The 27,496-nt window shown below is 45.0% G+C and overlaps 1 protein-coding gene across 2 annotated transcripts in view; it reads left to right on the forward strand.

Annotated features, from left to right (window-relative positions):
- The first annotated feature begins 266 nt into the window (after positions 1-266).
- MDGA1 (MAM domain containing glycosylphosphatidylinositol anchor 1) overlaps positions 267-27,496 on the forward strand; it is a 170,626-nt gene continuing 143,396 nt past the window's right edge. Inside the window, exon 1 of one of the 2 annotated variants that reach the window (XM_005530614.2) lies at positions 267-393. In XM_005530614.2, the coding sequence (XP_005530671.1) occupies positions 267-393 (127 nt within the window). The remainder of the gene's footprint in view (positions 394-27,496) is intronic. The other variant, XM_088053005.1, reaches the window with a different exon arrangement.

A 27,496-nucleotide genomic window follows, 5' to 3' on the forward strand; every position in this document is an offset into this window, starting at 1 on the left:
GGAGATCCTCGAGCAACCTGGCGAGGGGAAGCGGGAAGCAGCACCACTCCGCGTTTCTGTTGTCCCTGCCTCCTTCTTTTGCTCTCTCCCTCCTTTTTATTTTTTTTTTTAATATTTTTTTTCCCTAAATCTTAAATTTTACCCCGAGACCGCCTCTGTGTGGGGGGTCCCCTCCTCCGCCCGAGGGGCGCCGGTGCCCGGCGCGAAGAAGGGCGCATGGGGCGGCGTTTCAGGAGGCTTTCGGCTGCTCCTTGCTCCCCCGCCGGATGCTGCCTGAGCCGTTTTGGCTGGTTTTTTTCGCCGGCGATGAAGGCTCTGTCTTGAAGATGGACATGATCTGTTTTTTATTCCTGTCTCTGGTGCCGGTATACAGCAGGGGACAAGGGGTGTACGGTAAGAGACGTTGTCGCTGTTTGCGAAGGAGGGTTGAGGGGTGGGGGGCGAGGGCGCAGACGGCGGCGGTGGGATCAAAGTTAAAAAGCACCTGCAGGAGAAAGTAAATTATGCCGCTGAACCTCGTCTCAGCCTGAGCGGAGAGACTGACGCAGGAATAGGGCTTCTAGCGCCTGTAGCTACTTCATAATTCCTCTGGTCGCCTCCCATGTACGAGTCCGCCGAGATGGCACGCAGGGACTGTCGGTGGGACTGCCGCCTGGCGAGTGACTGGAGCCCCGGCCCTATTTCCCCCCTCCCCACCCGCCTCGCATGGGGTCGCCACGCTGATGCCGGTTGGGGCAGCTCCGGGAGCACCTTCGAGTTGCATTTTCTTTGGGGCAGGGGGCGGACGGAGGATGCCTTCTCGGTGATGCGCCTGCGGGTTTCCTTGCTCTCAAGATCACGGACACGGGGAAGCAGGGAGACGGGCAGCCGGGCTGCCCGGTCTCGTTCCCTGCGTGTCGTGGGCTGTCCGCTCCCGCCACCGCCACGGCTCCACCCGGCTCGGCGGGGTCAGCTACCTGCTGCTCCCCACGGCCAGCCCCGCCGGGCTCCCCAGGGGGGCGAGGCGGGGCTGGTTTTGTACCTTGTGGAACTTTGCTCCTGATTTTCTTCTTAAGGTGATGCAGATGGGTGGGTGGTGGTCTATGGCAGAGATGATGCCGAGCAGATTGATTTCTTTTCTTCCTTTTTTACTATTATTATTTTTGCATTTACGGAGCTTACTTCCTCTCCTTGTTTGCAGGCAAGGTGGCAAATGGCGAGCTCGGGTGGTCTCCTCATGAGAGGTCTGACTTCCGCAGCCCCTCAGTGCGAGGGCAGAGATGGGGGATGACACCCGTGCCGCTGAGCACAAGCCCAGGGTTGAAAGAGCACCCGGGATTTACTTTAGCCAGACATGCAGCCCCCCTTTCCCTCTCACAGCTCTCTCTGAATTCTTGCTTTACAAGATCTGCATTTCCAATACACTGGGAAAAAATAAATAAAAGCTACCCACAAGACTTGTCTCTCATAACAAGCCAGCTTTATCTTGGCTTACAACTCAGTTGTGCTTTGCTGTTAAGTCCTTCTGGAAGGCATGCCACTGCCTCTAACAAGCCGAGCTCTGAAGAGAGACCCCAGTGAGAGAATCCAGCCCCCCCGCTCCCTCTTTTTTAACAGCACGCAGCCAGTCTCTTGTGTGAGCTCTGGCAAAGATCAGTTCAGTCTCACTGACTATGGGTAAGTCTTTGTAGGTCACTTTTTAATGATGTATTTCTTTAATGGAAACAATTCCTCCTTTATTCTTGAGGACTGGGATGTTAATTTGAGTTTGGGTCTGTTTTGTAAAATAACCATTTTATATAGAGGGTTTATAGCTTTCTTTATTTTTTTTTTTCTGTCTTCTTTTCAGTATATGTGTTTTTTCCCAGTCTGCATATCCAGACAAGAATTGTATGACCCTTGAAAGGCTGGAAAGATGAGGAGTAAAATGAGCTGTGGTACAGAAATCTGGGCATATAATTTAATCCTTTAAAACAGATAATCTGCTTCTAGATGAACTTCTATTATTTCACTGCAGTGTGCTTGCTGCTGAATAGCTGTCAGTTGCTGTAGAATGGACTCACTGCTTAGGATTGTAGCAAGAGGGACAGGGCTTAAAAACAGATTTGCTTAAATGTGCTTTAGAGGGTTGCCTGTTGTATTTTTTCATACACTTAAATGAACTTGCATTTTACAGTGTTGCTGCCATTAGATCTTCAGAATTACTTCCTGATGTTTTTGTCTTTTTCTCTCAGAGACTGAAGAAGCTGTGTACAAAAGAAAGCACAGATGCAGACATACACTAAGATAAAGGCATTCTTTTAAGCCAAAATGGTCCACTACTTCTATCTGTTCTCTTACTTAACTACACAAAGGGGAAATCGAGTGTCTTCCTTCCTCTTCCCACCTCTACTGCTTCAAACTATTGAACAACAGGAGCCTTAATATGCAGTTGTTGCTGAGTGCAGCCCAGAGCAGTGTCTCGTGGAATCGGCACACTGCAAACTTGGATGGTGACTAATAGTTTTCATATTGTCCTTACCAATTCTGCCTTCAGTCCACTACCCTGGCTGATTCCATGCCTTCTGCAGCCAGCACTGTTTTTTTGGATGTGAGATTGCTGTTACTGATGGCTCAAGCAGAGCTAGATTAATATTATATGTGCAAAGATAAATAAAAAGCAGCATTAGAAATTAGTTCCACTGCTTCCCCCCCCCCCCCCATTTGGGTTTTTCTCTGTATTAGTCTCTTGCCATTGCTTTAAGCTGTACTTCAGCATTCTGTGTTGTGAATGTTGATCTCATGTGGCACCTAACGTAAAAATTATGGGAACTCAAGTGTCATGGTTAAGATCTCTTTTCCTGCCTTTGCATATTGGCAGTGGAGACTGGGGGAGGCATCTATGTGGGTCTATAAATATATTTTACTTTAGCAAATCTCTTGAGATTAAATCAGATTAAACAAGATAAAGTATCCATGTGATGTGCACAAAAGACCTCTGTCTGGGAGAGCAGAGTTGTTGGAGAGGTTTATTGAGATGAATGGTATAAATAAAATGTGTATAAGGGGGGTTCTGGGAAAGAAGCATTTGCAGCCGAGGTACAATTTAATTAGGAGTCAAGGTGCTTTTTGCCTGTTACCTGAAGAGGCTTGTTATATAAATTGGCATTTGTTGTAATGACTGAAGTGTGTCTGAAAGCCTCTTCTCATTAGCTGATCCCATTCTTTCAGCCTTGTTTGTTGCAGTGAAACAAGGCTGGCCTGATGGGGAAGGCAATTCAGCAGGCTGCCAAGAGGCAACTTTTATCACTCTTTTGTGGTAGTCTTTTTCCCAGACTGCATGTGCTTTTTAGTCCTGATATGTTAATGCTGCTGGTCAAGATGAGAAGCCAACTGTTATCAGATATCTAGAAAATTTCAGAATTGAGGAGGAGGAAGGAAGAGGTAAGGAGACAGTGGACTTGCCCTTCGAGCCTTGGAGTTACTAACACTTAAAGACTAAGACTGAGAGGGGAGGATTGGGGCGTGGTGGTGGCATTCAAAGGGAAAAGTATGCCTCTTGCCTCCCACTCTGCTTTCTAGATTCCAGGACTTGGGTTGCTCTGGTTTGGTGTGCATGGTGCTGCTGCCTTGCTTGCTCCATGTGCAGTCTATAATTAACATTTCTGGGTTGTCTTCCAATTAGCACAGTTCCACTGATCAGCAGCAGCCTCTCAGGCAAAATAAGAAAGTGGGATTTTTTTGTCCCCTGCCTCTCCTAATTCAACTGCAGAAAATACATTCCAGGAATGAGCATCACAGTGTGTGGTAAGGGGCTACATATACAGCAAGTTGATGGAAAGGGAATAAAAGGAAATGTTTAGGCTGGGCACCAAGGAAAGCTGCCTGGCATCATCAGAGGGACTGTATGGGCTGCACTTGAAACTGGTAGGGTGAAGCACTTTGAGTGTCAGATAGTCCTACCCTGGCCTCAGAAGAGGGGAATAAGTGACCTGTTAAGGCTCTTTGTTTTAAGAGACACTGTCACATTGAATCATCCTTGAGATGCCACTACAGACAGAAAAAAAACCCCAACAAACTAGTGGAAGATTGTTTTATTGTGTCTGTGATGGAGGAGTGTCATAGTAAAATATGTCTGGTGTTTAGGCCATGAACATCCACACTTTCTCATTTTCATGTACACATGACATGATTTGTTTCCTAATCGTTTTACCTGTTCTGTTTTGGTTTGGTTTGGTTTTTTTAAGTAAAAACATTTTTCCTAGAGTTTTTTTCAATACAGGCTGCCTCACACCCTCTCGCAACCTGTATGCGTCCGTATCTTCTGCTGACAGTTTTTGGGGTGCAGGCACTCCAATGTCACCTGGAGCCTGCTTATCTGAATCCATCCCCCTCTTGTGTCTCTGCTTAGAGCTGTTTTGCCATCAGTAACAGGGGGCCAAGATGTGGAGCTCTTCAGCTACCTTGCTGTTGTCTCAGTGTGCCCTGTGTCCTCAGAAAAGGCTGTAGAGATTGCTGGCTAACGTAATGATGGGAGCTGGCTCCTGTGAGCCACTTCTTGGCTGATTGTGTTGGGAAAATGCAACGCTTGAGCACAGTGGCCCTCCAAACATATGTGTGTGCACACATATATACATGGATGTAGATACATCATCTGTGCTCAATCATTTCTTAATGATTGTGTTAAATCTGTGTTGGCCTAGGCTGTATACAGTCTTTTGAGGAATGAATTTTCTAATTGGAGTGCCATAGGAATAGTTTCACTCTATGGACTCTGTTGGTCTAAAATTTGTGTTGTTCTTGATCAGCTCTTTAAGGTTGATGTATTAAATCTGTCCAGCTCAGTGCTTCAGAATGCCTTGCTGTTCTTCAGTTGTAATGCGTCAGAGTCACTCTTCTGTGGCACTAGAGCCTATGGTTTTAGGTCAGGTCAGTAGCTTCACACAGCAGATAAGCCTTCAGCTGACTTTAATATGCAGTACTAGAAAACTGACATTATCCTCTTGACAGGTTGTTTGTAACTTGCTGGATGAAGTCAAAATATTTCACTTTAGGTGTCATCAGAAATCACCATCCTATGCTAATTTTTGTGGGAACATGAAGACAGATGTTGAATAATTTGACATGAGCAGGACAGTTTTTAAAATTATCATCGTGTCGGGTTCACAGTGGAGTTTCTGAAATATATATATGATTTCAGATGAGTTTGAAAGAGTGGGAGGTACGTGTAGTAAGTGACTCCCAATAAGTGGAAGATGCAGCAGAAGATGGCCCTGGAGGTTCAATACAGTTATTCAGTAGTGGCAGTAAGGGGTGCTGTGCTGCTGAGGCTGCTGTTCTTATTTTAAAGTAAAGATAAAAATGATTTCCATGCTGGTAACTCGGGGATCTTGTGACACTTCCCATGGAGTGTCCTACTGTTTTGCCTGTGTTTTGGTGAGTTACTGCTATTCTGCTTGCTTGAATAGTGTGGTTTCAGGCTTCCAGTCCCTCCCTCCATACACACTGTGCTCTCTTGGTTCATTAAGCATAGTCTATTAGCATTAAGCTAAGAACTATGTGTGCATGGCTATGGATTGTTATTAGGAGGGTCGGGGTGGGGGGGGGGGAAGGGGAAAATTGCCTTCTGCCCATGCTGATAAAAGCAATAGAAAGAGATGCATTTCTATTAGTGAAAGATACCTTGGGGTGGAAGGGGTTTCTTACTCTGTTCATGGAAATGTCCTGAACCCTACCTGCAGAAGGCTTCTTTAGGTGGCATAAGGTAAGTCCACAGGCAACTGGTTTGCATATGTAGCTCTGGAGAGACAGAGTTCTTTGGTGAAATTCTCATCAGGTGAGATGCTAGTATTTTTTGTGCAGAGGGGTTGCTGTGTTGTGTCATCAGAAGGGGCTGTGTTTTGCTGTGGGGAAGATGAGCTGTCTGGACAAGAGACAGTGGATAATGTTGGTTTGTTCTTGGAAAGGCTGTGGGTACCCACATCTGGTGATACAATTCGTGTTTCTTTAGGTCATACCAGGTAGCACAGATCTTAGGTACACTGAAAGTATTAAGAAAACTTGAGAGACCATTTCTGCTCTCAAGCAGTTAAGGAGAACACACCAAGTGCCTGTGTCCCAGATGCTTTCTGCTGATCATCTCTGGTGTGGTACATGTTTAAATTCAAAAGAGTAAAATGTGCCAGTGTCCCCTGGGTTTGTGGAGGAAAGGGGAGAGCTATGGCATTGATATCACACAGCAGAATGCTGATCTGGGAAGGCCTTCAGGATCCACCAGAGAAAGTGATGAGAAGTGGAAAAGGAGAATTTTTGTGGTTTATGTCTCTGTGCCCATGTTTAACTGGTGAGATCTCTACTCTGGTAGGATCCAAAGTGCTTGGATTTGAAAAGAAAAAAGAGCTTTCATCTGCCCCTCATTTGGGTAAGGTGACTGAAGAAACAACAAAAGTTGTTTCTTATAGCTAAGCACTTGCCTACTATTAAAAAGAATAAATTAAATGTGTGACAACCCATGGAGCTGAGACTCAAAAGTTCTTGATTAAAGACCGAAGAAAGAGGTCAAGAAGTGGAACAGGGAAAGGAGATCCTGGACTTGTCTGAACCAAATTCAAGCGGGAAAAGGGCTGTAACCAGGGTTACCTGGGACAGCACACGATGGGAGGCAGAGAGCCTTTGGGCGCAGCGTCAGGTGTTTAGGTTTCTCCCGCTTCTTTTCTTAATGACTTCTACTGAGTAAGAAAGCTCCGCCGCAGGCGGTTCCGGCTTCCCCTCCCACCCGAGGAAAAGGCTGCCCGTCTTCCCCCGTCCTGGCGACGGGCTCCTCTCCAGCTGTGGCTGCGGGCTGCTGTCCGGCAGAGGGAGGCGTGCGGCCCCGGCGGGGGTGCCCGGTGAGCGCCCCTTTCCCAGGAGAGAGTGGGCCGGGACATCCTCTGCAGATGCTGCCTCTGCGGCAGTAGCCGCGTCCCGGCCGGCCACGTGTGGGGCGGGCTCGGGGCGCGGCCCCGGGTGCCGGGCTGCACGGGGAACGCCCGGAGGCGACTCGTTCTTCCCGTGGCAACCGTGGCGGGCTTCGGGCAAGACCCCGCTGTCCATTTTCCCAGCGTCTTCCGGGAGGCTGTGTTGGGAGCAAGTACCCGGGGTGGAGCTGCCGCGTCCAGGTTTTGGCGCTGGCTGCCTGCGTGTGGCTTTGCATCTGTCCCGGGTTTGTTTTTAATATCTGGAGCTCTATAAAATTGTACCCAAGCACTAAATAATCAACTCATCGTCCCCGTTTTTAGTTTTGGTGTTTTCGGGTGGTTTTTTTTGGTTTTTTTTTGTTTTTGTTTTTACTATTTCCCTTTTTCTGTTTATTTTTCTCCTTCCTCTCCCACTCTTTCCTGGATTATGAACGTGCTATTCTGCCACTCCATTTCCGAGCAAAGATAATAGAAAAAAGTGAATGCAGGCCTCTAAAATACTTCCCTAGGCCTTCCTTCCGCCCCTTCCGCCCCTTCCTTCCGCCCCTTCCTTCCTTCCGCCCCTTCCTCCCTCCCTCCTCCTCTCCTCCCCTCCCCTCCCCTCCCCTCCCTCCCCTCCCCTCCCCTCCCCTCCCCTCCCTCCCTCCCCTCCCCTCCCTCCCCTCCCTCTCCCTCCCCTCCCCTCCCCTCCCCTCCCGATTTTTGTTTTGTTTGTTTAGGCTTTTGTTTGGTTGGTTTTGGTTCTCAAAAAGGTAGGATTAAAACAATCTGAATGGATATAAGGGAAGACGGATACTCATGTATGGTCTTGCTCTGGGAGAGGAAGAAAAGACAGCAAGGTGATGCCTGATGATTGGGGTTTAAAATTCTCAGCTGAGGTGATGAGTGCTGTGTTATATCTATAGCCTTGGTTCTGTGATGCAGCAGAGATGAGTGGCCCACAGCAGAGGTATAGAATTGATGCTGCTGCTTTGGCCCTTAGAAAACATGGCTTAGGGACACTAGCCTAGAGCAACAGTGTCTTCTGAGCATTGTGGCTGCCTGCAGGGAGCTCTTTGCACCACTGTGCCACGCTGTTTCCAAAGTCAGCTTCTGACTACTAAAGCTTTAGTTTTAATGCCCAGATTGGCAAAAGAAGATGCCTAAAGTTAACCAGGGAAGTAGAGGAGCAGCTTAATATAAATTATTAGTTCTTTAAATTTTCCACTTGTTCTTCTAGACTAGGCAATGTGGTTACTCCAGTATGTGCTTGTATTTCCAAAATGAATGGAGAGCTTTATGGTTCTAGTAATGCTCAAACTCCTCAGAGAAGGATGCTACTTAAGCAAAGCACTCAGTGTTCTCAGTATTGTGCTAGCATGAAACAGCTGTGCAGACACAGTTATATATTTCAGTGGTTGTGAATAGGGCAGGACAGCCCACTGAAGACAGCCATGGTGCTGGAGTGGCCTGATGATGTGAAGATAGCAGCACAGGCTCTGTACTGGAATGCAGACCTCCAGGGAGTGGGTGCATCAAGGCAGCAAGCAAGGACCTCAGGCAGCTTTTATTGTTCTGGCCAGCCTCTGCTTTCTTGTGGCTCCTTTTTCACTCATACTTCAAATCACTCATGACTATTACCCTTTTCTTTAGCATGCATAGGGGAGATACCACCTATTAAACTAAAAATCCTCCTGGCTGTGATCTGCTGGCTTGTAGTTTCTCTCCACTGTGAGCTGTAGTTTAGGACAGATAGTATCCAGATAATTTTGCTGTGTTTGTGTAAATAGAAAAGGCAGGGTAAGGATAGCAAATGACAAAGGTGCAGTAAGAACGACAGTTTCTGAAGACAAATTAGCAAATGCTGCCTAAAGAAGAACTGACAAAACATTGAAACCTAAAGTCAAGCTGTGAGAAAAGCTTTAGGATGTCTGCAGGTGGACATTTAATACAAGAGTAATTGCTTGCTACTGCTGCTCCCATTTCAGAAGGAAATGGTCCTTCACTAATTAGTGTAAATTGTTTTAAAATAAATGTGGATGGGAATCTTGTGCATCTCTTGTGTGCCTTTGTGATGAAATAAAAAGGAAAAACAAAGATGTGATTCAGACAGATGTTTGAGAAACGTCAAAATGGGTTTTGCTTACAAATACGGTTTCACCTTCTGGTGCTTGTTGCGTGCCTTGCATGGCAGAAAAACGCATTTGTAGATTTAGAGTGAAAAATGAGCGTCTTTTCCTAAGTATAATAAATGGATTATTCTGACTCAGAACATTTCTCAAAATAGCAGAAAAGTGAGAAGCTGAGGCTCATAAAAGTGACCTGAGCAGCAAGAGCCAGATGGGATGGGAGACTGAATTCCACTGGCAGTCAAGTGAATATGGCTGGGGTGTTAAGAATATTTAACTGGTAGGGGCATCTACAGTTGATAAACCCTGAAAATCCCTCTCACAATGTACATGTAGGATTTCTTGTGGGTCTATGTATCTCCCATCCCTTTACAATGCTTCTGTTGCCTGATTGTTCCACTCTGAGTGTGGGGAAATGAGATGCAGATTAAGTGATTTGCCCATGGCAGAATGGAGAATCAAACATCAGCAAAGTTTTAACCATCTTTTTCTCTCTGGTAAAGTGCAGCTGGTATTAAGTGCAATCCCTGTGGCTGATAGATCCAAAGTAAATACATCCTCAATAAGAAGTCATAAGCCGTTGAAAATAGGCTCTGATCTAGTTATTGCCGAATCAAGCTTTTTTAGTAAGAAAACAAAACCATATTTTGTCATTCACTACTAATATAGCTCATTTTTGACACAGGTTAGGATGTATTTTAGGACACCCTTTGGAGGTCTTCTGGAACTTGGGCCTTACTGTATAGCACTGGGAGAGACAGAAATCTTTCAGTTGTGGGTACACACATGGCTTTGCCGTGCTTAGATCTGCAGAAGGATCAGTTTTGGAAACTGTTGACTCACTGCAACAATTTAAATTATTTTTCTCTTGATCAAAGAAGCAGTATTTCTTGCTATGGAAAATTTCTGTCATGAATGGAAGAGGTTAAATTACTATTGATGGTCCCCAGTGGAAAGACAGGCTGTGTTTGCCATGAAGAAACAAAGATTTGGGATGGGAAGAAAAGCAGGTAGATGATAAAGGACAGTGCCTACGACAAAAGGGAAATTGTGATATCAAGTGCCATGACTCTAAAATATGGCTGGGTGCCAGAGCAGAGCACAACTTTTGAAGAAGCAAAAGGGATGTATGAATATTCCAACACATTTTGTCATTTTAAGTATGTGCTAAACCCTATTCTTAGTTTTCTTACAAGTATGAAGACAGAGAGAAATTTCTAGTGTTTGTTTCCCAAATGCTAATGAAAACCAAAAGGACTTAGTGTCACTGGTATTTGTTTGACAATTTGACTTACAGTGCCCACGCATTACACCTATGCAGAAGTAGGACTGTGACTTGTGGGTGCACTCTTGAGCTAGCTTTAAATTAGCAATTTTGGTTACTGATTGCAGTGCAGCAGTAACAGCGTGGTGCTCAGCCTGGCCTGTGCTACAGCCACTCGTGCAACATCCTGAGTGAGCCCTGTGGTGTGTGGTGAGCACCCTGTGCCTGGGGTCACAGCAATGACATACTGTGCTTGACCCCTTGATAAATAAACTGTGGGGTACCTACACCAGGTTCATGCTTCCTTTTGGGTTGCAGTGCAAACTAGTAGAGCTGACTCAACACCTGCCTGTGCTACTGTGTGGGGATGCTGTAAATCTAGCTGGCTTATTGTGGGGTACAGTTTGAAGTTCGATGGCTGCAGCAGCTTAGCTGCTGCAATCCCATAGATGCCAACTCTAGCAAGACAAATGGCAGGGTTCTTCTTGATCTGTGTTGTCTTTCAAGCAATGCAGGAGTGTAAACTGGCTTAATGCAGTTTACTGTGGTGAAAGAGAACCTCTGAACAACAGGTCTGGAATTAATTTTTAATTTTGAAAAGCTGTTTCTAAGTCCTTGTATAGACAAGCCCTGCATTTAACTGTGATTAAGTTTCTAAATTGTTTTTTCAAAATAGGATAGTTAAGCTCCTGTACCGTGTAGCTGCATCTGAAGACATTACCCATATAAACTAAGCCCCAGCTTTGGTTAAAATAGCACAATAATAGTTTGTGTTCTGGCTGGTCAAATGATAAGCAGCTGAGCACTTTCATCCTTATTTCAGCAGAAAAATGCAATTGCCAGTAGAGAATGACTGTTTACTAGGATGTGCATGATTAATACCGTAAATCTTTCATGTTCGGATTTTGGGTGAGAGGCATGAATATCACCGCAACAAATTGAAAGAAGCAATTCGCTACATATTTGTGGTTTGTAATCAGGCTTGGAACTCCATGTAGAAGGAGAAATTAGCCAAAGTGAACATTAGTTACTGTAACCAGAAACCACTCTGGCATTTCTTAAGCTTTGGCAAAGATGTCATGCTGATTTCTGAAGATCACAGTGAGCATATGTACTTACTTGTGGCTAATTGTTATTCTAAGTGGCCAGCAGCAGTGTGTGTGCTATTTGACGAACAGTTCTGCTTCTTGGATTATTATGGAGACATTTCTAAGTATGTTTGCAGTGTATGGCTTGCTTAAAGAGATGGTTTTAGATAGGAGACATTGGGTAAAAGACAGTAGATCAGCTGTTTGTCACTCAGCTTCAGTTGAGTCAGCAGGGCATTTTGTACAGACACTTAAAAGAGCAGTAGAGAAAAATGAGGAACCAGCCCTGCATAACAGCACCGCAAACTTTGTTTCCTTGCATAGAACAGTGTGCTGTAAACCTCCAGCAGAACTGATATTTAATAGACAGAGTTTAAATTAAGAATTACATTTGATTGTCTCAAAGCAAGTCTAGGGGAAGCAGTAAGTGAGGATGTTGGGAGAAGGAAACCATGCTTCTGAGATTTTTGCTTGCTAGCCCTAAATCAAAACCTTGCAGAAGGAGGAAACAGGAAAATGCCCAAAAGTACTAGGATCTGTGATATGCTTAGTGTGGTGGACAGGGAGATGAGAAGGAAATGCTTCTAGCTATTGCTGGATGTAAAAAACAACAAAAAAAAAAGGATGCTGTTGATGGTGTGTAAGTTTGAGGACTGAGAATATTTCTTATTTTCATTGATCTCACAGTAATACCCATGGTATTGTTGCTATTGAAAATGAAGGATTGGAAGAGCAAGTGAAAACTGCCATCCCTGTCTGGCAGAAGCCTTCCCTGAACAGGATTGCACATCTGCCAGAAAGCAATAGCTGTAAGTTCGAGGCCATGTAAAAGGGGTCTTGTCTTAGCACCTCTATTGAAAGAAAGACTGGGAAAAATGTAGCATTTGTGTATGTACTTCTAGACGCTTCTTTTTTAGGGTCCCAGATGCTCTGTGAGCATTGCTGTTGTTCTTGGGTGAACAAATGTAGATGACACCAAGGCTGGAGCCCAAATCCTGGTATGGTGTCAAATGGGTGATAGTTTGTAATTAAGAGGATCTTACTGAACTAACTGATTTTTCCTGTATTGTATTTCTCTCTCTTTGTCTGATCCAGTGAGTCATTGTAGTTAAGTTTTCAAGGCATGTTTGACTGATTGGATTTTTGTTGATATCTTAGCTCTCATATGTTCTTTGTCACACCTGCTCACCTTGATGACACTGATGACTTTTTATTCATTAGCCCAGAAGAAGTAATGCTGCTATGGGGGTGTGAGCAGGCATCCCTTGTGCCTATATATCTGTCAGCAAAAGTTGCTGGCCAAACTCTGACTCAAGCCTCTGGTACTGCCTGGCCAGGAGAAATGCTTGAGTTTCCTCAGATCCTCCAGGAAAAGAGAAGTTAGAAGCAGGATGAAGGAAATCTTACAAAATTCACTTTCCTGGATACCATTTTTAGCTCTTCTGTGCTACTCCTGTAGATAGCATTTTAATTCTAAGGCAAAGGAGTTAAATCCAACTGAGCTATTGCTCTCATAAAAATGCTGGCCTAACATGCTGCACATAATGACTTGGATCCTGTTGCTGTCAGTCTTTCTTTATGATGTTTTTATTTTAAAGACTTCAGTGTAAGCCAAGTAGAAAAAAAAAACCCCGATATATTACAACTGGCAACAAATAAACTCACTTTAAATCACAAAAAAAAGTTTAAATCTCTTTGTTTCTTCTGCCCTTCTGCTTGTGTGAATGGAAGGTGATGCCATATGTCTGCCTCAGACAGAGGTTTTAGGGATGAAGCTGGTGATTTCATCAGAATGTGAAGGGAGGGGACATAGACAGGGCAGCCACAGTTTTTGTCTGGTGTCCTGCCTTAGTAGTTTACAGTTTTCATGGATTTGACTTTTTTTTTCCCCCCCACTCCATCACCATTACATTTTCATTCAAGACGTTTTTAGTTTTAAACTTCAGTTTAGTTTCCACTTGGCTGCATTGGTGAGCATCTTTTCATCACTTCCTGGTTGCTGTGGTCACTGCTCTGCTGTTACTCTCAGGCATGCCCTGAACTGCCGTTGGTGAGCTGCTGGTGGAGAACCTGATGGCAGATCTGTCATGAGAACACAGAACATCCTGGAGTGTGAACCCTCTTCAGAAAGTGTGCTGCTGGCTTTGTCTAGCCAGAGTGCAGTGCCTTGAAAGTTAGCTTGCCAGCTGTGCTGGTTTTGCATTAATTGATACTTGGTGAGGAGGCAAGAAGCCACCCATGGAAATAATGTTTCTGAGAAACTACTAAGAGCTTCCTCTGTGCCTGGAAAAAAGCAATAGCTGGCTAGCTCTGAGAATTGACAACCCATTAAACCATTTAGGAGCTGGGTCCATCTCTGTGAATTCCACATTTTAAAGACAGGCAAGCCTGGGAAAGCTCTCTCTTGCTTCCAGGTTTGAAGAGGTAACTGGGCATTGCTGGGGTCAGCCCCACTCCACTGCGGCCTGCACAGCCTGGCAGGGCTGGGCTGGACCCCAGTGGTGGCCAGACAGAGGATGGGAGGCCATGGGGCCCCGGCCAGAGCTTGGCTGGGCCACAGCTGCTAACATCTTGCCGACCCTGACCCAGCCCGTGCTGAGCTGGGGTCTTCCGAGCCTGGGAATGGCTCCGGGATGGGCTAGACACCCTCCACCGCAGTCCCCTGCCTGGGCCCAGCAGCTGCCGGGCAGAGGGAGGGGCCCAGTGCGACCTGAAATCCATCACTGTGACTGTTTTGGCCACTGTCCATCAGAAACCATAATGCAGGCCTAGGCGAGATATTAACTCTCTCAGTGCACAGATCAGACCTGTAGACCTCCATCCTCCTCTCGGGTGAGAGAAAAGGGCAGAATGAGGACATGTAGAAGACAACACGAAGACACCAAGATCAGTAAAGGAGTCAAGTCCCAGATGGAAGGGGAATGAGGAGATGCCGTAGTATTGGGCTGAAAGTTCTTTTGGTAAGGCCATGGAGATGAACTATGATACACTAGAATATCCCCTTTAATTCATGAGAAAGTATGGGGGGGATGGAGTGTGAAGAGGCATCTATAATGAAGCAAAGCAAATGTTGAAATAGTTGTGATCTCATGAGAAGTTTGAACAGAGAGAGAAATAAGAGTGATGAAGACCCTTTGCCCCCAGGGAAAGAAGAGGACCTCTATTCCCAGAGATAAAGATGATCACAGAGATAAATGAAGAGAACCTTAGCTTTTGAACAGCTCATCCTTAAAATAGTACCCCATGAGCTGACATGGCCCATTAACTCAGCTATAGGAAGGCTGTGAAAATGGGAGGAGCTTCACAATTGCAGATTTTCCTGGAGAGCTGCTATTTGTGGAAATTAAAAGCTATGGAGACTTCTTGTGGAGAAGTCTCCATGGCATGGCGAGGGAAAACTCCTTTCCCTATGAGAACTGATGAAAGACTGTTGTAGAGGTGGTAGTTGATTGAAAATCCCAGGTTTTGTCTCTACATTGTCAGTTGGTAAAGAAAGACAGTCAGGTAGAGGGAGAAAAAGTGAATCTGAAGGTTTTATTCTGATTCTTCTTATTCTTTTAGTTCCGTTAATATAGTTTTCTTTATACCTTTTAAGAATTGAGCCTGCTTTGTCCTCTTTCTAATTCCTATCTCACAGCAGGAAATGAGTAAATAATTCTAGTAGGTACACTGGCGATTTTAGCCAGTGCTAAACCCACTACATTATTTGGTGCGTTGGCCAGGAAACTCAAATTGGTGAACCTAAACCACTACACCAGATAATGTGCTGCTAGAGAGGCCAAGTGTTGTAGTCACTGGTTTTTGTTTCTGCTTTCTGAGATGGTAATTTCTCTATGGGGATTTCTTGCTTCTCTTGGCTTGAAAAATGTCTGGGCACTTGGGTTTCAAGTGCTACTATTCTGGAGGACTTGGATTGTGCTTGTGATTATTCCAGAACAGGATAATTCTTATACTTGAACTACAGAGCTTAACTCTGCAAGCTGTGCCCCCACTACCATCGTCCAGTTTGGAATAGTGGGAAAAGCAGTCTTTCCTACCCCAAAAGATTTTTTGGCTCTTTTATCTGATCTGTGATACCACTCAAATATCCTTTTCTAGTGACTGCAGGCCTGTCTCTCCTTTCTGTCTTAAAGTGGAGGTAGCTGGAAAGAATTATTTGGATTTTTTTTGTTTATTTACTCCATCCTTAACTTTCCCACAGAGTTGTTATGCCAGAATAAGGAATTTTTCCTTTCTGTTGCTTAATTGCACTAAAGTTGTTGAAGTTTTTTCTCCTTGCCTTTGTCACCTATGTTTGTTCCCTAACTTTTCTGGTGTCCTTAAAAAGTGTAGCTAGAAGGAAGGGACATAAATAGAGCTAGTGTTCAGGATTTCACTTTGTTTTGGAGATAAGAGCCTGCTGGGGGGGAGTCTTTGTCCCATTGTCATCACCGTCTTCCCATCTGCCTTCTTTCTTTCTTCAGTTCCCGTTGCTTCACCTTCAGAATTCTTCCTGAATTCACTGTGCTTAAAATAATACTTGTTTGAAGAATTAAAACTGCATTAAAGGGGTGCATTATTTTAAATACACATATTGGCTCTGCAAGAGAGGGGTTTCCAAAGGAAGGGACAATATGCTTTCACACATAAAGTATGTCAACAAAATCCTGTAAGAGGTCTGCAACTGAAGAAAGCCTTTTTCCCCTGCTTCCAGCATGCTAATTCCAGATACAGTGGAAATTCCTACAGCTGAAGCAGCAGCAAAGAAAACCCAGGTGATGCCTTTTTACTGAGTTGCAACACTGAAACAGAAGCTGGGAGCATGGTTTGATTTTATTTTGTATGGATAAGATTAAATAGCAGACACAGTGCTCATGAGGGGTATTTTCATGACCCTCTTCCACAAAGCTTTTGAATGCTTGCTGAGAAGCACAGAATGTCCTCAGCACCTGCTGAAGGAATGGTGACTAGAGAGTTCAGCACAGCAGAGAAACAGCTGAGAAAGACCTAGGTGTAATGTGGTTAGATTGCCCTGGTGACCAGAGTGGATGGACATCTCCGCTGTGTTCATGTCTCTCCTTTCCTTTTTGTTAATGTTTTTGTATTTATTTGTACATTTTTGACATTAAATGTATCATCTCACTGGGGTGAGAATCTGGCCTGGTGGTCGTGAGGGAGCTGGGGGTCTGGGCTTAAGGGCCATGTCCTGGGTCTCTTGGGGACTGTGTGTGAGATCAGTTGTGATCTAAGGCAGGACTGAAATGTTCCAGGGCTGTAGCCACAGCAGCAATCTCTACTGTAGTGTTTGCTGGTGTGAGCTTTCATCACTAATTCCATTTTAGAGTGAGAGAGTGAGAGAGCAAACTTACTGTCAGCTGCTTTTGTTTTCTTTTTTTTTTTTCCTGTCAAATGCTATTTTTAGATTGCCAGTGCTCCCTTATCCTGCCTCCCTTCTCATAGACTTCTTTCCAGCTTCATTGTCTTCCTTGTCCAACTAAATTGTGTTGATTTACACATGCAAATTCAGTTCATGATATCACTTGTCCATCATTTCATCACCCTCCAAGAAGAAGTGTGGACTCTGGGTCTGTGAGTGCTTCTGGAGCTGGTGTGTCTCCTGTAGGACCGCCCTGCCTGGCTGGGCTCATCTGGGCCACAGTACCTCTCAGCCCAGTGCTGATGATAGAACAAAGCAAAAACTCAACTTCACCTGTTTCAGGACAGAATAACCTCCAGACTCTAAACGTCCCTAAGTGGAGAAAGAAGCTGTCTCCTCAAGATACTTTTGTGCTCATGGTGTTCATTGCTACTGGATCAGTTTATATTTGTTTCTGGGGTAACCAATGAGTGCATCGAAATATGCAGCTCTTCTGTAGCATCTGGGAATGGTTAGGTTGAGTAGACATAAGTGCAGTCCTTTCCACTGAAGAAAAGAATTTCATGAGGCTCTCACTTAAATCATGGAGTGACTTTCCTTTTTTATCTTTCAGGAGTCTCAGGAATGTGACTCTTCCCCTTTCATAGCCGGTCTGTTCTTCCTCCTCAGTATTTGGAGGCTATCTCCCAAGAGCATGCAGCCCCTTGGATGGCAGCAGCCAGGTACCTTAGATGAGCTATGCAGTTGTAGGCACTGCAGCAAAGGCATCACTCATCCATTTGGGAATAACTGCTTTTGTCTCTGATAATCTGCTAGATTTCTCTAGAATCCCTGTCTGGGGAAAGCTGTGACATTTTGCATTGAGTTGGGAGCTCTGTGGCCAGCTTCCCAGAAGCTCTTTCTGGGTTTTATGGTCCTCAAGGAGGGATATGATACAGTAACTTCCTACTGGGGAAAATCAACACTGTAAACAGAGCAGAGAAGGAAATATATATATTTTTTTTAAAGGAGAAAAAGTCCTGTTTCATCAGGACTGAGCTTTCATCTAGTCTTGGGTAACTTTCCATTCCTCTTACATTTTTCTGGTAGATAGTAAGGTCCAGAGATTTAAATCTGCACCAAAGTAATTGTAATTGAGAGCTCAGTCTGAATCTCAGTGGAAGGACTGACAAAATTCCTGCTGCCTGGATTGCAGCCTGGTTTAGAGGCCCTAAACCATAAAAATCCTTGTTAATCTCTGATAGCATCTGCAATAATGGAACAAATCTTAAAAATCAACCAAACTAAATCAAGTAAATCAGAAGAAATAGATATGCTAACCAGTCTGATGTCTATGATATTCCTCCTTTGTGGTTTTAGCATTTACCTTTTTTTATACACCTCCAGGTTTAAGCCTTTTTTGTGTGTGGTTACTTCATGGAATGATTGAGGTTGGAAGGGACCTGTGAAAGTCACCTGTTCCAGGTCTCTGCTCAAAGCTGTCCTACTTTAATGTTAGAAGTTAAGGCAAGATGTTAAATACTTCATCCAGAGGAACTTTGATCTTCCCTGAGGATGGAGGGTCCACTTGCTTTATGGGCCCCTCTACTGGTGTTTCACCAACTTTTTGGTGAAATAGATTCAGTCTTTAGAAATGTGAATTTCCTATGTTGTGTCTGGTGGATTTTGCCCTTTTACCGTGCACCACTGAGGAGAGTCTGACTCTGTGTCCATCTTCCCTGCATCCACCCCTTCTCAATTAAGCAAGAGCAGTAAGTTCTGCCTTGTCTTTTTTTAAGACTTAGGGAAAAAAACCAACCCAACCAACCAAAGAAACCCACCTGCATTTTTCGCAGCTTTTCTTCATATACCATATGCTCCACCTGTCTGGCTGTTTTGGTGGTCCTTCATTGGACTTGATCTAGTATCACATACTCTAAGTATGCTTTGTGAAAAAATGTCTTTTCTATTTTCTTTCATTGAGATTGTCTTTGCTACATGGTATTTATGGCCTATGCTCCTCTTTAAATTTCCTTGATGAACATGCTGTAATTAGCAAACTCTTGGTGTAGTCTGCTACAGACAAAGAGGGAAACTGAAGATATACTGGTAGACGTTTTTACATATTCCATTATGTGCAGCATTATGTGTGGTGAGTGTTATACTTAGAAGTCTTCCATGAATGTAGCATAAAGATTAAACAAACATGGGGTTAGAGACAGTGGGAAAGGTTATTAAACCCCTTGACCACATATCACAGGGAGTAAAATAGCTGTGTGTATGTATATATGTACTTGCATGTGTATTTGCATGTAAATATAATGCATATATTTATATTTATTTATTAGACACACAAGTGATTTTGCAGGGCTGCCCTTGGGATACCCAGTCTGTTTCCTTGAATAGAAAGCAGGGAATGTCCAGCAGATGCTGTGTGCTGTGTGCCAAGTCAAAAGAAGAGGGTCCTGTCCCCAGCATGTCAGTAAGTGACTGGGTAGGGAGAAAGACGTGCAGTTTCTCAGGGAAACTTTATAAAGAGGATGATGTGAGGTTCTGCTCAGACTGTTTAGTTTGAAACCACTTGTGGTATATTAATGTAACAGGGGGACCTCACCTCACGTTGAATGCTCTGGGGTTTCTTTATACTTCAGGTTCTCCATGGGTGCCCAGCTGGTGGCTTTGCTTCACAGCATGATGTGCAGGAGCAGGAAGCTGAAGAATGAGTCGTGCTTTCTCTCTTCATTTGACACAATTGCAGGTGGCATGAAGAGTGAGTTGCTGGGGTAGGAAGTAGAAGGCTTTTATTCCCACTGAATTTTATCTGGGCAACATGCCCTATCTGAACAGTTGATCTGGCAGCTTTTTTTTCTTTAACATGCTTAGTATCTGTGATCTGTCTATCCCCCTTCTTGTAGGGCCATTCCCAGATTAAAATGAAATAGGCTCTAAACCAGCAAGACAGGATTAGGAAGTTGGGATGGTTCATGTATTCAGCTGTCAGAAACACATCACTGAATCTCTGTGAAAGGCAGCATTTTGTTTGTCCTTTTGCTGATGAAGTCTTTCAAAGAACAGGATGACTTCTGGTGTCTGTGTAGCCCTCTCTGCATCTGAAATATAGCCCAGGTGTGGCTACACATCCCTGTTGTTACCAACACTGGATGGAAGGACTGAGCTGTTGTTATTGTTGTTGTTACTATTACTGTGTTAAAATTCCTGGTATTGAAACCTTGCAACTGACCTCTTGGGTTTTCTGAGAGGGTGTGTGCAGCTGAGTCCATCCTCTTTGATGATTTTTTTTAAATTGTTTGCATATGGCTTTTTTGAGGGGAATATATGGATATCTTGCTGTTGCTCCTGAACTGTCTCCACTGAGGGAGTGGTAGCACTGCAGTGTCACTAGAAAATACTAATGCATGTAAACATTTTTCAAAAGGCATTACATCTTCCTGCACATACTTTATTATATTCTCACAAATCTGACTAGATTTGATAGATAGGTAACCAGGGAGCAGGGATGGGGGAATCATGCTAGAGAGGGAAGGAGGGAAAAGGGAGTGAAATAAGCACAAACCTGCTGTAATTCAAAACAAGGTAAACTCAGATTGTGTGCTTTGGCTAATTTTCTTATTCAGGTATTGATCCAGTGGCTGCTCCAGAGTCTATTAGCAGTCAGCCAGTGAAAATATTTCCCATCGGGGGCTCTGACCTGAGACAGGGGTGAATCTATAGAAATTTGTTCAAACAGAGGAAAGCTTTTTCCTCTGATTTGTATTCCAATTTGCACAGCCTACAGAGGGGGGCCCTGTTGTGGGGGTTTGCACGGTGGTGTTTCTCAAGTGGGAATCAAGCCTCAGCCATGTAACTGGCTGAAAAAAAAGCCTGATTAAACTCTGAGCTCAGAACCCTCGATGTGCCTCCCTGGGCTGTCTGGGCACTGCAGCAGGCTTGCCTGAGAGGGCAGTGGGACAGCTTGCTGCATTCCCTCAGCATGGGGGACACAGGCCTGACATGTCAAAGCTGCCCTGGAAAGGAGAAAGCTGCCCTTCCAGCAGCCTTTTAAAGAAAAGGGAAGAGAGGGCAAAAGTGCTTTCTGCCTCATGGCTATCCCTTCCCTCCATGTGTGGCAAGGAATAGGTTTCCTGTGAGGATAGCTGGATGGCTCTCTCCATGGCTGGGCTTCAGCCTGGTTCAGCTGTGCTCCATAACTTGTTTGACCTCAGTTTGCTCCTGCTGGAGAGGGCCAATGTGGGTGGTGCTTCTCAAGTTAAGAGCCCTCTACAGGGGTTGCTGGAACCTGATGCTTTCTTGGAGTCTGACAGAAGCTGCCTGATAACAAGAAACTTCAGGTCCCAGCTTTTAACCAAAGCTGTGTTTAGGAGGTACCATAGAGTCGTGGAGCTCCCCTTCTCACTCCTCCCAGTTGGCTGCCTGATTTAGAAGGCATGATTGCTTTAGAAATAATCCAGATAAGGAAACACAGTCTTAGTATCCCTTAAATCCAGATGCTGCAGCTATCAAGAGCTTCCAGAAATCTCAGAGGTAGAAAACCTGACAAGGTTAGGAAGACTCATGGCTTCTAGTGCCTTTTGAGTCTGCAGCAGGTCTGATGCCAACTGCTTTCCTGCCAACCCCATGCCAGCTTGGCTATCTCCAGGCTTGGGATTTAGCCTGTCTGTTGTGGCAATGAGGCAGTTGTAAAATTGTGATTGGAGAGATGTGCAAATGTTTTAGAAATACCTTTTATGTGCATAAAAGCATCTGCTCTGCCTCTGAGAAGGCTAGAAGCATCAGGATTGTGTCTTGAAATATGTAAGAAGTGTTTTTCTCTTATAAACTTAGCTCCCTGACCAAGCTTCTAGTGCTTAAGTCTGTATTGGGCTTCCACATTAATGAGTGACACCACACTGCCTGTTTTCTATTAATTACCCAAATGTGGGAGCATGAGTTGAAAAATCTGTTTTTGGTGGGAAGAGGGGGAAACCATCTTTTGTATAAAATACAAGGATAAGAGTAGGAGGGAGTAATAGGGTGGGTGAGATGCTGCTTTTAGCTTTCAAAATTAGCTGGAATTCTCTTCAGCCTTGTTTACATTTGCTTTAATTTAATGTTGGTCACAGAAACAGAGGGAGGAAGGAGACAGGAAGGAATAAATAATGACTTTAAATCTTAAATCTGTGCATTTTTTAAACCATAAGTGTATTTTTGACTTGGCCATAACTTTCAGGGAACTGGCCTCAGTACCAGGGAGAGAGTAACTCCAGCTTTGAGAAAGAGTGGGAAAGTTTATGGGATTTTAAAGCAGTCAGGTAGAGGTCCCTGCAGCTAATGGCATAAGGGGAATGTGCATGGGGACAATGACAACAGCATTCTGTAAAATTTAGGAGAGTATTTAGCAGTAGTAGGGCTGTGGAATGAGCTGATGCTGCTTAGCAGAAGGCTTGTTATGCTGTTGGAGGCGAGGGCTGGCGGAGAACAGGCTCCTCTGCCCAGCTGGCAAGGGTGCTGGCTGCTGCAGAAGGGCTGCCAGCCACATTCCCAAGGGAAGGAGAGTCCCATTCCTTCAGCTTGTATTGTGGCTTTCTGGACAACAGGCAGAGCAACTGCTGTGCCAGGCTTTTGGAGCAGGCTATAGGGAGACAATTAAAATCCAAGGAACCACTTGCTTGACATGCATCAGTGATTGGCTCCCATTAGGTGCTGGATTTTAAGCCTTTCATGCTAGCTAATTGGTCCAATGCCTGCCCTAAGCATGGCCAGTGTCCTGGGATTCAGCAGAAAGGGGAATGACTCATGAAACAGAGCTGTCAAACTGCAGGTCCTTGGCCTTGCTTTGAATGTGTTGCTCTTTCATTCTACTGTCTTCTTTCTCCTGGGCTGTGGCACAAGCTGTAGGAGGGAACTGAACTCTATTAAGGTTAATTTTGCAGTTTTGGTTCCTGTAGCAAAGCAAGCAAGCTGTGCTTTGGCAGTGTGCTGAGGAGATGGAACTCAGCTGGTATCAGGTCATCTGCTTGCTCCCATGGGGGAATGTGGTGCACAGCAGCAAGCAGCAACCTGAAAGGAGAGGACTGCTGCGATAGCACCAGGCAGGAAGGTGGTTGGGGGCTGCCTTGCCTTGGTTGTAGGGAGAAAATGCTGGAAGTGACCCTTGCTGAGGGAAGGGGGGATGGGGATAGTTCACAAGTTATCATAAGGACTTAATGAAAATGTTTTCTCCAATTAACATTTAAAGTTTTGTAGCATATATTGTGGAGTATGGCTTGGAAATTACTACTGGGAAAGTAATATTGGGTGTATACAGAAGCAAAGTGAGTCCCTGGGATTCACAGCAGTTTGTGACAGGTCCCCAGAATAACACCCTCTTGTGCTCCTGCTGCTGTGCAAGACAGATTCATCATGTTTCTCCTAGACAAGGTATCAGTCTCTGTCTGTAGTTCAGAACTACAGCAAACAGCACCTGCTTCCTCCACCACCCCTGCAGAAGCGTATTCATGTGTTCTTTTTAGTGTCTTGTATGGTGTATTCCTTTTTTAGGAGGTGACACCACTGGTAGGGTTATTTCCCCAGGAATATGTAAGGAAGTCTTTCTTGCAGGCTCCACTCTCATCTGCCTATTTATGTGCTTGCCTGCTCACATTGCTGGGGGTTTGGTGTGACTCGGGAGAGGGCACTGCTCGACTCAAAGTGTCTCCCAGTTCTGAGTATCATGCTGCACATGTGGGGCTGCATCTCCTCCTTGCCTGGGTCTGATGCCATGACACCACAGTGATCAGCTCCCTCCAATGGCCCTTGCTCCTGACCCGGTGCCATGGTTTAACTCCAGCCAGCAGCTAAGCACCACAAAGCCACTCACTGACTCCCACTGTGTAGGGAGTTGGAGAGAACTGGAAGAACAAAGGGGAGGAAACTCATGGGTTGAGTTAAAGGCAGTTAAATAGGGACAGTAAAAACAGTGCATACAAGCAGAGCAAAACAAGGAAGTCATTCACTGCTTCCCATGGGCAGGCAGATGCTCAGCCATCCCTAGGAAAGCTCCATTGTGCATAATGGTGCCTTGGGAAGGTAAAACACAGCAGCTCCAAATGTCCCCACTTCCTTCTTCTTCCTCCAGCATTATATACTGAGCACAATGATGTATGTTGTGGAATGTCACTTCATTGACCAATTGGGGTCAGATGTCCTGGACGTGTCCCTGTCCAGCTTCATGTGCGCCCCCGGTCCCCTTGTTGGTGAGAAGCAGGAAGGACCTTGATGTTGTGCACTGATCAGCAATGAAGAAAACATCCCTGTGTTATTGTTTCCAGCACAAACCCAAAATAGATCATATTAGCTGTTATGAAGAAAATTAACTCTATCCCAGCTAAACCCAGAACATTCTTCATCCCTTAAAAAAATCTGTTTGTTGTGCACAGGTCCCATACTATCCAATACACTCTCCTTCCTACCCTTTGGTATAATTAAGTTGCCATTCCCATAGCTGATGGACCAGCCCTGTGAAAGGTCTGCATAATGCCCATAAATGTCTACAAAATGTCCATTGAGTTCATTCAGTCCATGACTTCTGGCTCCATCCGTTATGGTGGTCACTTGGGACAGGAGATGTGTTGTATTGCATGGAGTTACTGGGCATCAAAGCCAGCTCAGGTCATGCCATTGCTTCATTGCTTCATTTGCCCTGTTCCTTGAAAGGCTTGTCTTCTACTGGTTCAGGTGGTTCCTGCTGTAGTAATTCCTCTAACATGCAGCTAGAATCATATTACCTTTAAATCATTGTAACCCATCATATTTCCATTAGAATCTCAATCAGAGCTTTTGGCTCCCAGCTTGAATGCTTCCTGCTTCTTCCCCAGCCTTGTGTCTGCATAAGAGGCATGATTTAGTTATGGAAGGGACTGTGGGCATGGAAGGGAGAAAAAGGTTGAGAAATTTAATCCAAAGAAACTTAAGGCAATTCTCATACTATAGGATGAAACTTGCTCTTTATACCACATCTATTCTTGTCTTAGATACAGAGCACAGAACTGAGTTTTAACTATTCTCTTGTCTTCCAGCAAAATATCATCCCCTGGTGAGTTTTTCCCCAGACAGGTCTGATGCTGCTTCGTATTCTCTCTCTCAGGGTAGCCTTTATTCTCTCCAAACAACTGAAGAAGGCTATTCCTTTTTTCTCCCCACCTACTCTTTTCCAGAACTACCCACTCATTTTCCAGCCTCATTTGGGCTTGGCAGCCAGCAGCATTAGGCAGGGAAGTATTGGAAGGAAAGCAGCATGTGTGTCTTCAGCCAGATGAACCTGGAATTTTTGCTTGTCATGGTGCCCTAAGAAATCCATTTACAGACCTGGCTGATTCCAGTGGCTTCTTCAGGTGAGTTCTTCCCAGACTGCTCACACATCCCAGGAAAATTAACAGCTTAGGATAGGGCTGTGTCTAGGCTAAAAGACCCCACTGCTTTCCACCCTCCTCAATCTCTTGACACCAGCCATCCCTTAAAGCTACTGAAAATGTGCCTTCCCTGAGTCTCTAACTCATGCCTTTTATGAAGGAACTGCTGTCATGGTATCTTCCCAGCAGCACTACTTCCATGGTTGTATAGATGAGGGTTTTCTGAGCCTGTTGCAGTCAGCAACCTCAGGATCTCGTCCAGGGAAGTAGCAGGATTCTGGGGACCAGCATCAAACACCAACGAGACGGGCTCCCGTTCATGAAACCATTTATTCAGCATGGGAACAAAGTCAGGTTCAGAACAGAGAGCCCTGAACAGAGGCACAGCAGGGGTTTTTGAGGGACAGAACTCTCAAGGGTCCCCACCTTTGAGGGTGGAGTTCAGGGTCAGGGACCAGTAGAAGCACACCAAGGGAGAACCCCCCAGGGACTCAAACCCAATCAGAGCACCTGGGCTGCCCTTCACAAGGGGTTTGGGGTGGGACAATGTAACTCTTTGTCTCCCCTGAAGCCGCTGCCACATGAGCCTTTAGCCATTAGCTGCCAGATTGGTTTTCTCTCATCCATTCTTTTTTCAGCTGCCTGAATTAGAACATGGGATATAGCAGAAAATCTCTGGTTTGGGAGAAGATGGGAAGCATCTCCCAGTGCTTTGGTAGCATCAGTGGGCAGTGAATGGTGAAATGCTGTCTTGCTTTCTGTGTTGGTGTGACTGTCCAGCATTGCACTAGTCTTTTGGCTTTCCTAGTTACCTAGAGATTAAAAAAATTACAGAAATCCCCCAATAGGTTTATGTTCTGTTCTAGGCTTTCTTTTTTATGACTGCAGAAGGATTTTTGTGTCTGATGTGAGATCATATTTAATGTTTCTCCTTCTGCCCTATTCAAGTGGAGTTTGTTACTGCAACAGATTATAAAACTGTGTCTGGGCTCTGCCCCCACATGGATGCATTTCTGTGGAGTAGGCTTATTTGGGTGGGAAAGACCATGAGACAAGTCAACAAGTGTCTAATTGTTCAAGGAAGAAGGGAGCTTGGAAAGGGAGAAGTGATAAAGATCAACAGGCAAGGATCAGCCTCCAGTTTGAAGAACCTGGCTCAAATGGTGCATAGGAGTTGATCACAGGTTGCATCCATTGTTGAAGAAGTCGTGTGGGAGACCTTGTGCTTTCCCTGATGAAGGATCCAGCCTACTGTAATGACTATTGTTATGTTACTGGGAGGGCAGTGCTAGTGTTTGCTGTGGGGCATGGAAATTGCAGCAAGTTCTCATGGCTAGGCTGACCACGTGTCTAGCTAAGGTAGGTAGCTCCTGCATCTCCAGCTGCACTTTCCCCATGTGTCCTTCTTCCCTGCCCCTGGGTGTTTCAGACAGTGCAGCCCTGGCACAGCACAGCTGGTCTGTAGCTGGATGTATAAATTTGGCCATAAATAAGAAAGTAAATTTTTCTCATCTAGTTCATTCTAGAAAAGGTTTAAACCAGTCCCTGGGTGAGCAATGATAGGATAGATTCAAACTCAAACAGGGCACCCAGCCAATCCCATTCAATCCTGAATGCAGACATATCATTGGCCAGGGAGCTGGGTGGTGTTGAGACCCCAACCTGGGGTTGTCCAAGCACAGGGATTTAGAATGCCCTATGAAAGGGGGTTCCAAGCAATAAACTGAACTGTTTGTTGCATGTCTATCAGTGATTTCTGTTGTACCCGTCTCCAACCTACAACCGTAACGTAATACAGCCCTTCCAGGAAAGCAGCATGGCCGTGCAGAGCTGTGCGGATGTTAGACAGGGCTCAGGGAGACTGAGGAGTTACATGTGCTTGGGCAGTTTGGAAGTTAAAGACCTGCAGCCTGTAGGTCTGCAAAACTGTGGGCTGCTGGCAAGGCTTTGCTGGAAGCCTCCTGTGGGAATTGGGCATTTGCACCAAGAGTGCTGGCTTCTGCCTCAAGGCAGTGCTTTACTGCTTAAATGCCACCACTGCCAAGGAGGTGATTAGCAGACACTATTTTAATAAACACCAAGAAGGCTTTCTGTCTCGACTGAGACATCTACTGCCTGCTCATCACTTCTTTCCCATGTGTTATTCCTCAAGGGCTGGATTTCTCCAGCAGCAAATTAGGTTCCTTATGAGTGGAGTAACCCCCCCGCCCCCCATCTCATAGCACCTCTTTTTCTAGGCCCTTGGGGTGTTGTGGGGTGTGAGCTTTTGCAGTGAGCGTTACCACAGGAATGCGCCAGGCAGCCTTTGCTAACCTGTGTTGGATACCAAACAGAAAACAGACCCTGAGGGCCCTGTTGTTTCCTATACTGTGATTCCCTTTGTGGAAGGCTGGTGTGACT

Source organism: Pseudopodoces humilis, chromosome 3 (genome assembly GCF_049639895.1).
Source record: "Pseudopodoces humilis isolate 2021_Gansu_Grassland_sample_001 chromosome 3, ASM4963989v1, whole genome shotgun sequence".
NCBI classification, from domain to species: Eukaryota; Metazoa; Chordata; class Aves; order Passeriformes; family Paridae; genus Pseudopodoces; species Pseudopodoces humilis.